Raw genomic sequence first — 14,759 nt, forward strand, 5'->3', positions numbered from 1 at the left:
GAGAGGTTAAGCGATGTGTCCAAAGACACACAGTAATCATGCTGGGTTGCTTCTCCGGGGATGGGGTGAGAGGGTGAAGTGAGTATTTGAGTGCTAGTGTGGAAGTTGGCAGTTTTCTTTTGGCTCTTGGAATTTTCTCCCTTACTCTATTTTTTTTTTTGGTGGGGGGAGGGTGCACCCTGCGATGCTCAGGGGTTACTCCTGGCTCTGCACTCAGGAATTAATTCCTGGGATGGTAAGATGGGGACTCAATGGGGCATAGGGGATGGTGCCCTTGAGCACCTGGTGCAAGGCCAACGCCCCAGCGGCTGTACTATCTTGCCCAGCTGAGTTTCCAGGTGAGCCCAGTGCCATCCTGCCAAGCTGGTGGAGAGGAGAAGGAATCTGTTTGAATTCCCAGGACTGAGACAGCCCCTGGCGACTGGAATGCTGGTTTGGGGGATGTCTAGACCCCAGGCAGGACGAGAGAGACCGACCAAGCGGTGCTCAGCAGCTGCTCAGCAGCTGGTTATCCGGGGTGGGGGATGTGGGGGGGATGGAGGCTGGGGTGGGGGTGGGGGGGGGCGAACGGATGATCGAACAAACTAAGTCTCACGTCACCACCGGGTTCCTCTGCCCCCCCCCCCCCCCACCGGCGTCCCCCCATCCGCGTTCCTGTCCTGCGCGGGCTCTGCGCTCTGTCCTCCCGGCCAGCAGGTGCCCCCAGACCCCGGCTCCGCGCCGCCTCTCTGCCTCGCTGCTGCTCCCTGCTCCGGGGATCCGGGTCCCGAGCGCGCGGGGCCGCGCGGCCAGGTAAGGGGGCGGGCGGGCCGGGGCGGCCGCGGGGGGCAGTGCGCGCGCGACCCCGCTGCATCCCCGCGCGAGGAGGATGCGCTCCAGGCTCCCGGGCCCGCCGCTCCCCGGTCCAGCCCCGCCTGCTCCCGGGCCCGGGCCCGGCGGAACCGCCCCGCGGCGGGCGGAGCCAGCTCGGGGCCGGAATTCGGGGAGGCTCGGCCCCCCGCCAGCCCCGCGCCCGCACCCCCAGGTCGCGCCCGGGGCCCGGGAGGCGCGGGCGGCCCGGCCGGGGGCGGCGAGCCCGAGCTGGCCCCAGCGAACGCTGGTTTCGGGGCGCGGGAACGGGCCGGAGAATTAGGGTGCGGGGAGACTCCCCCGGGCGCGGCCGCCGCTGATCCGCTTACTGACCGCTGACCTGCGGGGCGCGGGGCCGCCGGGCGTCCTCCTGGCAACTTTGTATTCCCGCCCGGCCCTGAACATTGGCCGCAACGTTCGGCAGAATTATCTCGGCAGCCCTTGTCAGGACTGGGACTGGGTGGTAGAAATTTTCCAGCCTCTTTTTTTATACCTCCACTTTTTAATTTAAAAAAAGAGAGAGAAAAAAAAAAGCCCAAGGTCTCACTCAGAACCAAATAGGACCTTTTAGGGGCAGAGACTGAAGTGGAACTTGGGTCCGGTGGGCATCTTCCGCGTTCTTAAAGTCTCTCTCTCTCTCTCTCTCTCTCCTCCCTCCTCCCCTCTTCTTTCTTTCTTTCTTTCTTTCTTTCTTTCTTTCTTTCTTTCTTTCTTTCTTTCTTTCTTTCTTTCTTTCTTTCTTTCTTTCTTTCTTTCTTTCTTTCCTCTCTTTCTCTTTTCTCCTTCCTTCCTTCCTTCCTTCCTTCCTTCCTTCCTTCCTTCCTTCCTTCCTTCCTTCCTTCCTTCCTTCCTTCCTTCCTTCCTTCCTCTCTCCCTCCCCCCTCCCTCTCTCCCTCTATTCCTCCCTCCCCTAACTTTAGTGGAAAGCTGTGTTGAACTTGACCCCCACCAAACCCCCTCTAGATGACATTCTTGGGAGTGTCTTGCATGCCTAAGGGTGCAGGTTCACAGATACTATTTCATGTGTCAGACTAAGGCTAAGCAATGTGTAGCTGGGTAAAAAAAAAAAAAAAAAAAAAAAAAATTCGTGCTGAGATGAGACAGATATCTGAAATATTTTTGGCTTTTTTATTTGTACTTTCTAAAGACGAGCTAATGAATATTAATAACAACATGGTGGCTATTTTTAGGTTTTAGTCTAGTAGAACTTAATTGACTCAGTGACAACAGTTCTTGTTCTGATATATTTATAACCAGTTAAAAAAATTCAAAGTAGCTTTCTGACTTTGTTTTATTTTTAACTAAATTAAGTGCCTTAAAGTTTCATCCCTCCCCCTACCCCCCACCCCATGCCAGGGAGGGAACCCAGGGCCTGACGCATATTAAGGCATGCACTTGGGGCAAGCCACATCCCCGCCCTAAAGCTATTTTTGTGTCTCAACAAAAACTTCCCTCTTGACCCTCTAAATCCTCTGGTTCCCTTTTGACCAGTCTTTGAGATGGATTTCAGAACTAAAGAGAACTAGGGTTTGGGGTACCAGAGAGGGTTAAGGTCCTTGCTTGGGCTGTCCCTTCACCCACACTGAATGGTCCCTCATGCACGGAACTCAATGAGCCAAAAAACAAACCAAAAATACATATTTTTTGAGTTTTTATTAAGTTTTGTCTCCTGAGCGATCTGGACTTTTTGTTTCGTTCTATATTTAGGATAACCTCAAGTTTCGATGTTGACTGAGTAAACCGGTGACCTAAACCTAAACCCAAACTTCAGTTTAGTGTCAGGTTTTTTTTTTTTTCTTTTTGGGTCACACCCTGTGATGCTCAGGGTTTACTCCTGGCTCTGCAATCAGAAATTACTCCTGGTGGTGCTCAGGGGATCATATGGGATGCCGGGGATTAAACCTGGATGGGCTGTGTGCAAGACAAACGCCTTCCCCGATGTAGCTGTAGTGTCAGTTTTAAATGCACTGAACTGCCACAGGGCGTGTGTTTTGGTGCAGACGCCCCAAGCGCAGGAGTTTTTGTCACAAGCACTCATTGAGATGTTTGAAATGAGATGACGTGATGTGTCATACATGTTTTCCGTAAATTGGGTACCGTTGTCCGAGGGCAGCAGCCGTGGTGAGGGTTTTCCTCCATGTGGACTCATTATCCCAGCACGGTCCAGGAGGCAGCCTGGAAGCTAACATACAAGCCTGGTTCTCTGTTGCCCACTGCCCTTCCTGTTACGCCAGGCGCCTGGGAGGTCCGTAGAGCCCCACTGCACTATGGGAGCTTCTTGCTGGGTGCCTCAGAAGTGGAGGCAGGGCACTGGAACTGTTCCCTGGGAGAAGCACAGGCAGCGACCCGGGGCTGGTCTCTGAGGGTGCATCCTGTCTCTCTGGTCTCGGTCTTTCCTCCTAGGATGGCATTAGCTCTGTGTCTGCAGGTACTGTGCAGCCTGGGGATCTGGCTCTCACTCTACGCTTCTTTCTGCCGTCTGAATAAGAACCGGGGCTACGAGTGGAGCTGCCGGCTCGTCACCTTCACCCACGGAGTCCTCTCCATTGGCCTCTCGGCGTATATTGGCTTCATCGATGGCCCCTGGCCCTTCACCCACCCAGGTTGGTGAGAGATGAACCAACCCCCCTCGCCCCTGATGGGCTTGTGATTTGGGAGCAGTTTAAGAAGAGACATCTGGTGTTTTTGAGGGGGAGAGCAGGAGGGGCACACCTGGAGGTGCTCAGAACTTACTCCTGATTCTGTGCACAGGAATTACTCCTGGTGGTGCTCAGGGACCGTATGGGATGCTGGGGATCGAACCTGGGTCAGCTACATGCAAGGCAAGAGCCTATCTGCTGTACCGCTCCAGTCCCCAAGATAGGACTTCTTTATAGAATGCGTACCCTGTAACTGTCACTGTCATCTCGTTGCTGATCGGTTTGCTTGAGCAGCACCAGTAACGTCTCCATTGTGAGACTCATTGTTACTGTTTTTGGCATATCGCATATGCCAGGGGTAGCTTGCCAGGCTCTCTGAGAGGGGCGGAGGAATCGAACCCGGGTCGGTGTTAGGAAAGATCTCTTTACCTTTTTTGTTATTACCCCTGGTGTTGGATACACTGGCTGTTCTGTGTTTCTTAACTCTCCTCTATTCTTTCATTTTTTTTTTTTTTTTTGCAGTGCTGGGGCTTGAACCTTGGGCTCCACACATGTAAGGCCTGAACTCAACCCTGGCCTTAATTCTCTGCTTCAAAAACAAATCTAAAATGCTTGTGATTTTGTAAATCTTTTAGATATACAGAACTCAGAACCATTGCTGAATCTTCCCCTGGCATTCCCAAACCAACTGAAACGAATTGTATTATGTATTCTTTTTGGTAATCAGTCATTGTTACTCAATCATATAAAAATCATGTTTCTGTCTCTGTATCTCAATCTTCCTTTCTGTCTTTCTCTTTTTTTTTTGGTGGTGGTATTTTTTTTTTTTTTGGTGGTGCTTAAGGCTTATTCCTGTACTCAAGGATCACTCCTGGTGGGACTCGGAGGACTATATGGATTTCCAGAGATCCAACCCAGATTTGCTATGTGTGTGCCATGCAAGCACCCTATCTGGTGCTGTACTATCACTCCAGGCCCATCCTGAATACTTTTGTTCTATTGCGTGGTAGATGTTGAAATATTTTATTTCACCAGTGTCTCACTATGTGGGGCAGCAATAGACTTTCCAAGATGTGATGTATGTGGAATATTACCTCCTTAGACTATGAAAGTGGTCCCTTTGAACCACTTTTCGGAGTCTGCCGTAACCACCCACAGTCGGGGCAGACATTAGGGTGGGGAGAAGGTTTCCCAGCCTGGAATGCAGGCTGTGCATGCAGGAGCCCTAGAGTCAGATGCCCATCCCTGGCCCTGCACGGTCCTCTAGATACCTCTGTGGGTCCCCCCAAGCACTGAACTGGGAGTGGCTCAAAAAGAAAACAAAAATAGTTCTGGAGTTGGAAAGGCCCAAATCAAGGTGCCAGCTAGCTTGACTTTCTGTCACACGTCACTCCTGGGCTTGCAGACAACTGCCTTCCTCTCCGCACACCGTTGTCCCTTTGTACCTCTATCTTTATCTTGTTTGATAAAGACACCGGACGTATTGATTGCCACCTCCTTGTAACTTAATTACCTCTCCAAGGCCCTGTTCCAAACAGAGTTTCATTCTGAGATACTGAAGTTGATGAAGGTCAGGATTTCAGCACATGGATTTTGAAGAGAAATAATTAAGTCCCTCCAGACCTTAGAATATGAGTTTTTAAAAATTCCATACTTCTTGGGGCTGGAGTGATAGCACAGCGGGTAGGGCGTTTGCCTTGCACGCGGCCAACCCGGGTTCGAATCCCAGCATCCCATATGGTCCCCTGAGCACCGCCAGGGGTAATTCCTGAGTGCAGAGCCAGGAGTAACCCCTGTGCATCGCCAGGTGTGACCCAAAAAGCAAAAAAAAAAAAAAAAAAAAAAAAAATTCCATAGCTTCTTGGGGCTGGAGTGATAGCCCCATGGGTAGGGCATTTGCTTTGCACGTGGCTGACCTGGGTTTGAGTCCCAGCATCCCATGTGGTCCCCTGAGCACCGCCAGGAGTAATTCCTGAGTGCTGAGCCCGAGATAACCCCTGTGCATCAATGGGTGTGACCCAAAAAGCCAAAAAAAATTCCATAGCTTCTTTTTTTTTTTTTTTCTTTTTGGGTCACACCGGCGATGCACAGAGGTTACTCCTGGCTTTGCACTCAGGAATTACTACTGGCGGTGCTCAGGGGACCATATGGGATGCCGGGGATCGAACCTGGGTCGGCCGCGTGCAAGGCAAACGCCCTACCCACTGTGCTATCGCTCCGGCCCCATAATTCCATAGCTTCTTAAAAAAATTGTTTTTTAATTGTGGTACTAGGGGTTGAGCCCAGAGCCTTCCACATGCAAAGCATGTGCACATGGAAACATACTAACTTCTGGGGTTCCTCCTGGAGTCTGCTTTCAAAATGGATTAAGACCATCAGTGTCTAATTTTGTAACCCATGAAGCCAAAGAATCAGTCTGACATCTGGGACAGAATTAACCAATTGTTTGGAGAAAGACTGATTGGGGAAAGGAACAATAAAGAGTCTCTAGGATTTTGTTTTATGTGGGAATCTAAGTGCCTCGAGGCTATTCCTGACTGCGCTCAGGAGTGACCCCTAACAGCACTGGGGAGAGGTTGGTGGGGGAAGGGGTAGGAACCTGAACTGCCTCGTGCAAGGTTGAATGGGATGAAAATATTCACTTTGACAAGCCACTCTTTCTCTCTCGAGGGTACTGAGGTACTTTTGGGTGCCAGGCCCTCGTGGAGATCTGATTCAGCAGAGTCAGATTTCAGTCTGGTTTGATCAAGACCCCTATTTTATTTTATTTTATTTTATTTTATATTTTTGCTTTTTGGGTCACACCCAGTGATGCTCAGGGGCTATTCCTGCCTCTGCACTCAGGAATTGCTCCTGGCAGTGCTCAGGGGACCCTATGGGATGCTGGGGATGGAACCCAGGTCGGCTGCGTGCAAGGCAAATGCCCTACCCGCTGTACTATTGCTCCGACCCCTCAAGACCCATATTTTAGATTTCAGCCCTAAGTGGCCGTTACAAAGCCCACACCTGTGATGTGTTTTTGGTGATTCTCGCTAAGTTTGAGCATTTTGCGATCTGGGACGTGCGCACGCACACGCGTGCGTGTGTGTACGTGCAGGGCTGCGGGGTCCCTGGGCACTCAGTCCCCTGTGGTCTTGCTTTCTTCCTAGGCGCACCCAACACCCCTCTGCAGGTGCACGTGCTGTGTCTCACGCTGGGCTACTTCATCTTCGACCTGGGCTGGTGTGTGTACTTCGGCTCGGAGGGGCCGCTGATGCTGGCGCACCACACCCTGAGCATCCTGGGCATCACCATGGCGCTGGCGCTGGGCGAGTCGGGCACCGAGGTCAACGCCGTGCTCTTCGGCAGCGAGATCACCAACCCGCTGCTGCAGCTGCGCTGGTTCCTGCGCGAGACGGGCCACTACCACGGCTTCGCAGGCGACGTGGTGGACGTCCTGTTCGTGGCGCTGTTCACGGGCGTGCGCATCGGCGTGGGCGCCCGCCTGCTGCTCTCCGAGCTGGCCTCGCCCAAGCCCCGCTGGTTTGTGAAGGCGGGCGGCGTGGCCATGTACGCCGTGTCCTGGTGCTTCATGGTGAGCATCTGGCGCTTCGCCTGGAGGAAGAGCGTCAAGAAGTACCGCGCGTGGAGGAGCCGGCGGAGCGAAGAGCGCCCGCACCCGCACAACGGACACCTCAAGGCGCACTAGCGGGGCCCCCATCGGGACCAGGGTGGAAATACAGTGCTGGTGGCCTGGCGCTGCTGAGGACAGACTTGGTTTTCAGCCCCCCCCATCCCCGTGGCACATGGCCACCGGTGAGGGGCTCTGAGCTCTGTCCCCAGAAGTAGTATCAAACTGGCGTTGCCAAGGGACAAGGGTGATCTGGTGGAGGTGAGGGGTTCAGAACTCAGAGCACTGCCTCTCTTCTCCTTCGGGGCTTCCCAAGGGGTCTCGTGCCTTGGGCCTTCTGAGCATGGGATCCGGGCATGGGATGTGTTGGAACAAAGGGGGTCGTGGAAGATGGGAGCAGAATGGGGATGAAATGGAGGCACGTGGGGGAGGGGTCTTACTTGAGTTTAGCCAAGCCCACCGTGTGTGGGGAGTCAGGGCTGCCCACCCTAGGCTGGGCTCTGACTTCTGAGAACGAGACAGCTGAGCAGAAGGAAAGGCACCTGGACGTGGCCCAGGGAAGCTTCGGGAGTCCAGGCCCAGCTGCCTTGGGGATGCACAGTCCGTGTTAAGTTCCAGAAGCAGGTGTTCTGAGGCAGTGTGAGTGAGCCCGTCCTGTGGGTGGCTCAGACAGCCAAAGGCCCGAGTCCCAGCAGGAAGCCAGTGACCGGGTCCTTCAGGCACTTCTCACAGGAGCACTTCGGACATTTCAGTTCCCAGATGTCTGCTGAGGGCTGGCGTGGCCAGCAGCCCTATGTGAGGGCATTGGTTCCGGCTGCCCTGGGGCCCTCTGCAGAGTCTGGGTTGGCCCCGAGATGGGAGACCCAGGGACCGGCCATTGCTGGGTCCTGTTGTGCGGGTTCTGCCCCAGCAGAAAGACGATGCCAGTTCTCAGGGCTTTTGTGCATTAATCTCCCAGGCATGAGAGGCTGTGGCTAAATTCCACAGGGATTTACCCTGCAGATTCCGCTGTGTTCTCAGTGGCGGTTCAGGTTTCAACTCCACTCTGCACAGTTGCGAACTTGCACCAAAGATCCAGGGTTTTGGCCTCTGGGTGACGAGGCTCCTGAGGATTTTTTTTTTTTCCTCAGAGAACTCTGAGGAAAACACTCCCTCTTTGGCCTTTTTGCTTTTTCTCTGATAGATCAGGAAGCATGGGGGATAAAAAATATGACAAGGAGGCGATTCTCATCTCCAAAGAAAAACCAAAATGAAACATTTCTGAGACTCCCCTGAGTCGCACCCAGGGAGGGTGGGTGAGACTAAGCTGAGACTCCCGGGGCTTTGGACCAAGATTCTGGGGTCTTGTCACCCCTTTGCTCCTCACTAGCCAGCTCCTTGGGGGCAGGTCACCTCTTTACTCAACCCTGTGGGAAATGAAGGAAGTGCCCCAAGAGGCCTGCATGGTGCCAGGGCAGGGGCTTTTATTAATGAAGGGCGTTAGTGTGGTCTGAATTTTCAGGAAAAAATAGTGATGTCTTTATTTATTTCTGTATTTCTGAATGTTCTTGTGGTTAATTTTATTGGGTTCTATCGTGGGAGCCAGTGACGATGGCGCAGCTCAGCGGGATTGCTCGTGGACAGGGCTATTGAGGTCCAGGCTCTGAAGGTCATCGGGAAGTGTTGGCCCATTGGAGGGCTGTGTGCCATACAAGCCTGTGATTTTGAAAAGGGGTGGTTCTGGCCAGGCATGAGTGACCACAGCGTGTTAGCTCTGCTCTTGGGGAAGTAGTACACAGGACACAGGCGTAGCCCCTCAGAGGGCTGACTGTCCCTTGAGGTTGTTGAGTTTTGCTGGACATGAGGCTCATCTGATGGGTGAGCACTTTCTTCCCCGATCGTTGGTGTGTCTGAAACATGGATTAGCACCTTTCCAACAAAGCTCTGTCTGGCCAAAGTAGGGCACTGGGGAGTGCTGATATTTAGCAAGAGCCAAGTGGAGAAGAGTGTCTTGGCACGTGAACCTCAAAAAAAAAAAAAAAGAAAGAAAGAAAAAGCTGGCTGTTGAATTTTGGTACAGAGCAGCCTGTTCCGTACCAGACAAAGGAATAGGCCTGATCTGGAACCGATTCTTTCCTCCTCAGTCTGTACAAGCCAAGGGCCCACAGATTCACACTGGGGGGGGGGGGTGGAGAGGAGGGGGGCACAGTCCCTCTGGGTTTTGCATTTGTATAAATCTCTGTGGTGAGAGACTTTGCTTCAGCTCTTCTTGATGCTACATGTAGCTAACTCTGCAGGACCCTCGCAAAGGCTGTGCCACTTCGGAGTGAAATGAAGATGACTCAGCAGTTCAGAGGCTGAATTGTCACTGGCAAAATGAAGGGCTTATTAACATGCGGTATGGACCGACCGAATGAAGTGCTCATTTGCATACGGATTACTGTGTAATAATATTGCTCAAGAAGGATTTATACTTCAATATTATTTGTACTAAATTTTATAGAAATAAACCAGAGGAAAAATAAATCTAACCAGAGTCCACCTTTGTATCTTTGCTACAAATTTGAAGTGAAAAAAATCTTTTGGCCCATTGACCTATATTTATAGCTATCAGCAAATACCTCTCACCTGCTGCTTCTCATCCGCCACCCTAATTTGGCCACTTGGGGGTTTGAGGTAGGGCAGCAACAAGCTATACAGAACGTTTGCTGAGAGAGGAACATCTTTCCCCCACCCAGCTGTCCCCTGCTTGGGCAGCTGCCCTGAATCAAATGCTGTGGCACAGGCTTCCCAAAGGGAGGGTCTTTGGTTCTCTTCAGAACGACATTTGCGTGGCAGGATAGTGCAGGGGTTAAGGCCCTGGCCTGGCGTGTGGCCAATCTGGGTTCAATCCTGGGCACCACCTGTGGTTCCCCAACACCACCAGGGGTCACTCCTGAGCACCATCGGTAATAGCCCTTGAGTACCACCAGCCCAAAGCACCCCACAACAGAACAGAACCATTCTTGAAACGCCTACAACAGCAGTTGAGTGGGTTTCGTTAAGCCGCTGGAAAGGCTGGGTGAGGGGGTGAAATAGGATTTACAGTCACTGGCTTTGGAAAACCTCAGTGTGAGTGGATGAAGCTGTTTTTGTTATTCTTCTAAAGCACCAATGACTGAGCAGTTTGTTCTAGCTACAAGGAAAAGTGCCTCTAAAGGCATTCTATAGGTGTTGCCTTTAGAACATTCTAGAGCTACCATCAATTCTCAAGAGGACTTCGGGGATGTTTTCTCCATTCGGGTTTTGTGGGTGAACAATAAAAGTTTCATCATGAAAAAAAATTTGTTCTGGAATGAATAGTGACTGGCTTAATTAAATCCTTTGCTTACCATCTTCGGAAGCTTTCCCAGCAAAGGCCTCCTTTGCTCCCAGCTAGGACTTTGGTCTGTTGAATTTTGGAAAGATCTTGAAAGCAGCCTGCCAAGAGGTTTTGTATGCAAGGAAGAGAAGGTGAATTAGGAACTTCCCCAGTTTGTTTTATTCCTGAAGCGTAAGTATTGAGGCATTCTTAAAGGGAAGACGGGAACTTATTTTTAAAGTGCATGATTTGATGAGTCATTGATTCCGATTGCTTTGATACTAGCGGTAAAACTACTTGAATCGCATAAACGTGCATGTAGTATGTTTTAAAATTTGGTTGGGGAATAAGGTTTTCCATTTGGGCCATTTATAGAGATGTCTGGAGTGCTTTCCAGTTGCATGTAGAAAACACGCAATATAATTAAGTTTTTGGGATGGAATTGTCATACCTGGGCACACCAGCAGGTGGCAATGTGTCCTGGTCTGATCTTTTGGAGAGTGGTTTGCAACCCTTCCTTATCTGTTTCTATTCTTTCCCAAAATAAACATTACAAAATTAGTTGGCTGTGCCCTGAACTTAAAAAAAAAAAAAATCAAGCAATAAAGAGTCATCTTTGGCCTCTGTTTATCTCCCCACCCCCCCCTTTTTTTTTACCCCGATCTAACGTTAGTCTTAGCTCATAGATCTATTCAGGGATAATGATCCTTTCTGAACTGTTGCGGATTGACTTTTAGAAACAGTATTGTTAAAGGTAATTTCCCCTCTCCACATCCACGATTTACTGTGCCACTTGATTTCCATAAAAAGTTGGAACACCGTTTACCGGACCGACACAGTCCTCAAAAGTCTGGAAATCACTGGATCGAGCACTGGCCACTTGAGGTGCCCGCGGGTGGGACTGGGGGCCTGCACTCGCGAGCTCCACGAATCCTACCCCCCCTCCCCCAATGATGCACTAGGGGACAAGAGGGCCAGCGCCGTGGCTGTGGCAGGGGGGAGAGCAAGAAAGGAAAAACGACGCTAGAAGTAGCTGAGAACTCTGCGGACGGCAGGGCAAATGCGTGATTTCCGACTCCGTCCCTTTCCAGCGGCCGGCCGGCCGGGGTCGCGGTGGCAAGCACCACCTTCTCCTCCTCCTGGCACGAGGCAGAAATTGTGGCCCCAGCTCCCGCCCTGTCCCCAGCTTTGTCTGCAGCCCCGAAAGCCCTGGGCCCCCCAAGACTCCTGGGGGCCCCGTCCCCCGGTCCAGCAGGTGCGACCCTGATGCCCCCCGCTGGAGCTCCAGGAAGAGGAGGAGGGGCAGGCCAGACCCTAGGAGCCGGGGTCGCAGCCTCGGGCCAACCCAGCACGTCGAGACGTGCGAGCGGAAAACGAGGCGCACAAAGTGCATTTCCCGAGGGAGTCCGAGTTTCCAGGGCTCGCGGCTTCTTCTCCCCGGCCCTCACGGGCTCGGCAGGGGCCACGCGGCTCAGTCCCGCCGCGCCGGGCGCCGCGGGCCGGTGGGATTCCCCGCGCCCCGCAGGACTACTTTTCCGGCCCCCGCGGCCCCCGCCCCGCCCCCGGCTCGGCGGAGGGGTCCGCCGCGCGGGGGCGGCGCCAGGGCCGGGAGCGCGGAGGGATCCCGCGTGAGGCGGCTTCCCGGAGGCCCCGAGCGCCGGCGGGGGGAGGGGAGGGGCGGGCGAGCCGGCTCTGGCCGCGGCCCGGGCGCCAGAACCGGAACCGGAACCCGCGCGCGCGCGCGCTCGCGAGAGCCGGCGAGGCTCGCGCGTCCCCGCTGGCCGCCCCGCGCGCGCGCTCCCGAGAAGCCGGCGAGCCGGTCCCGCGCGCCGTCGCCGCCGCAGCCTGAGCCGCCTCAGCCGCCTCAGCCTCAGCTCCGCCGCCGACCGCCGCCGCCGCCGCCGCCGCCCGCAGGCCGGGCCCGCCCGCACCGCGCCGCCGCCCGCCCGCCCGCCCGCCCGCGCGCCGCGAGCAGCCGGCTGAGGCGCCGTCGGGGCCCGCGAGGGATGCGGGGCGGCGCGCGGCGCTGAGAGACCCGCGTTCCTGTCAGCCGGGGCGGGCCATGGGGCCGCCCGCGACGCGGCCGAGGCGGCGGCCCCGCGCCGCCCGCAGCCCCAGCTAGAGGCCGCCCGGCCCCCGCCGCGCCGAGCCGCCCCGGGCGCGCCCCCCGCCCGACCCCCGCGCCGGACGCCCTCGATGCGCGCATGGAGCGCGGAGCCGGAGCCGGCGGCGCGCGGCCGAGTCGGGCCTGATCGCGGAGCGCGGGGCGCGGCGAGTTGGCTAGAGACGAGGACCTCGCGCCAAGGGCCCAATGAGTGGCACACAGCCGACTCTCCCCGACAGGTGGGTCTGCGCCCCCGGCCGAGGGTCGCGCCGCGGGAGCTGACGGGGCCCCCGCGCCGCCTGACGCCCCGCGCCGCCCCGCGTCGCCCCGCGGCCCGGGTCGCGCCCGAGTCCGGACCTCGCGGTGATCCAGGAGCCGCTGGACGGGGAAGGGGGAAAACATAATTTTGTTTTGGAGGGTTTGTTTCCCAGTGAGAAACAAGACACGCGAGGGAAGCGCGCCGGGCTCGCGGGGACCGGTCGGACGTCGGGGGTCGTGGACGTCCCGGGAAGTTCCCGGGCCGGGGCTGCTCCGGGGGGCCCGGAGTGGCAGGTGGAGTGGCCGAGTTGGAGGCGCCGGGAGCCGGCGGAGCCATTTAGTGGCCGACGGGGATTCCTTTGCTCTCGTTCTTCGGGCAGCCCGGTTAGGTGAAGGGAGAGATGCGGTGCAGTTTTTTTTTTTTTTTTTAAATCTGAATTTTCTGATAAATGCTTTTAATTCCTGCTCTGCATTTCACTCCTCAGTTTTGACATAGTATCCTGGTCCCTTGATCTCTAGTCTTTTATTATTTTTTTTCCCTAAATGAAGTTCATTTTCAGACGATTTCATCATCTGAAAAAAGTGATCGAATAGTTGTATTACGAAGCCAAGGGGCAATGAATAGCCTTCTTGCAGAAAACGGTTAAATTTCCTTATAAGAAGGAGTTTGTTGATTTTGAAAGGGACAGATTCCATTATCATACCATAACAGCTCCTCCAGAAACTGCACTTCCTCTTCCTGTTGATGCTGTCCAGTGTCACATGCACGGTCACCTAAAAGATTCCATTATATATTTAAACTAGACTCGTTCCCTGTGTGCCCTTTGAAGAAGTCCCTTTAAACTGGGGCCGGGGGGAGGCCCCTGGAGGCTGTACCCGGGCCCCGCCGCGGTCAGGTCACTCAGACTGTTCCGACCTGGCAGTGCGGGGCCACCAGGACAGTTCCCGGGCCTGTCACATCCTGGACCTTCCTAGGATATTTGTTGAGGCGCTTCCTAAGTGGTGTTCAGGCCACTGATGGCGACTCTTGGCCACTGGCTCCCGGGTGTGGTGCTGCCCTGGCACAGTGGAGGGTGGGGGACTACCCGGACCACTCTGGAGGGGCCCCGAGCCAAGTGGTACTTCTGGGTGGGCCCTTTCTTAGTGAATTCTTTTTCAACTCTTTGAGGTCCACTTAACCTGAGTAACAACCACCACGCTTATCTTGGCTTCTAGTTTCCTCATTTCATTACTCCCCCCCCCCACCCCCAAGTATTTTGCCTCTGAGAAATCACTTTGCAGTGATTGTTTCTCTGGTTCAGTCAATTCCTGCCCTTTCTGTTGAACTTAAGACACAGTTGTATTAGGAACTGGTGTGTTGTTGGTAATTTTCATTGCGATGAAGGGTGCTTCCTTTTATAGGAAAAGAACATAGGGTCACCAACTCTTTCCACATAACCTACCTTGGATGACTTATTTAGACTTTTTTTTCTCACCTTCCTAATTATTTTTGTTTTTATTTTGTTTGTTTGGGGGCTGTGTTCAGGGCTTACTCCTGGCTCTGTGGCTCTGTGCTCAGGGATCACTTCTGAAGGGGCTCCAGGAACATACTAGGGTGCAGGGGATTGAACACAGGTCTTCGGTGTGTAAGCCAAGGGCCTTACCTCCTGTACTCTCTCTCTAACCCCATCCTTCCTAATTCTCTGGAAAATACAACTTTGGGGTTTGGCACCTTTTAGTAATTTAGATAAATATGCATTAACTATGCCTTTTGTCAGTCATAAGTCTTGGCAACAAAGAATTAAAAGGTGAGTTTTGTAAGTACAACAGAATAGGCAGATTGGTTGGGGTATTAATATTTTTGAAGTACTTCAGGTGCTCTCTGATTTTACCTTTTTCTGAAATATCAAACCTTAAAATGCTGAGACAGTAGTAATACCTGTTTCTTAGGAATTTACTGCTATATATATATATATATATATATTTTTTTTTTTTAAACAG

The 14,759-nt window shown here is 53.7% G+C and overlaps 2 protein-coding genes across 8 annotated transcripts in view; both read left to right on the forward strand.

Annotated features, from left to right (window-relative positions):
- The first annotated feature begins 701 nt into the window (after positions 1–701).
- On the forward strand, positions 702–9,603 carry TLCD5 (TLC domain containing 5). Of its 5 annotated transcripts, none has more exons than XM_055133715.1 (3): positions 702–792; positions 3,278–3,452; positions 6,638–9,603. In XM_055133715.1, exon 3 carries the CDS (start codon positions 6,742–6,744, stop codon positions 7,174–7,176), a length of 435 nt encoding a protein of 144 aa, XP_054989690.1. In that variant the 5' UTR covers positions 702–792; positions 3,278–3,452; positions 6,638–6,741; the 3' UTR covers positions 7,177–9,603. The 5 variants fall into 5 exon arrangements, with proteins under 5 accessions (XP_054989690.1, XP_054989688.1, XP_054989691.1 ...); XM_055133713.1 differs by having other exon boundaries at positions 715–792; positions 3,253–3,452; XM_055133716.1 differs by having other exon boundaries at positions 767–792; positions 3,338–3,452.
- Positions 9,604–12,420: 2,817 nt separating this feature from the next.
- ARHGEF12 (Rho guanine nucleotide exchange factor 12) overlaps positions 12,421–14,759 on the forward strand; it is a 140,777-nt gene continuing 138,438 nt past the window's right edge. For all 3 annotated transcript variants that reach the window (XM_055129918.1, XM_055129920.1, XM_055129919.1), the window contains exon 1: positions 12,421–12,760. In XM_055129918.1, coding sequence (XP_054985893.1) covers positions 12,729–12,760 — 32 coding nt within the window. In that variant the 5' untranslated portion in view covers positions 12,421–12,728. The remainder of the gene's footprint in view (positions 12,761–14,759) is intronic.

Source organism: Sorex araneus, chromosome 3 (genome assembly GCF_027595985.1).
Source record: "Sorex araneus isolate mSorAra2 chromosome 3, mSorAra2.pri, whole genome shotgun sequence".
In the NCBI taxonomy this organism is placed as follows: Eukaryota; Metazoa; Chordata; class Mammalia; order Eulipotyphla; family Soricidae; genus Sorex; species Sorex araneus.

What these genes read in the sequence shown, in the direction of transcription:
- TLCD5 (XM_055133713.1), top strand. Translation starts at nt 3,254, where the DNA reads ATGGCATTAGCTCTGTGTCTGCAGGTACTGTGCAGCCTGGGGATCTGG. An exon ending in CTGGCCCTTCACCCACCCAG is followed by an intron (nt 3,453 to 6,637) that starts GTTGGTGAGAGA and finishes CTTTCTTCCTAG; the next exon opens with GCGCACCCAACACCCCTCTG.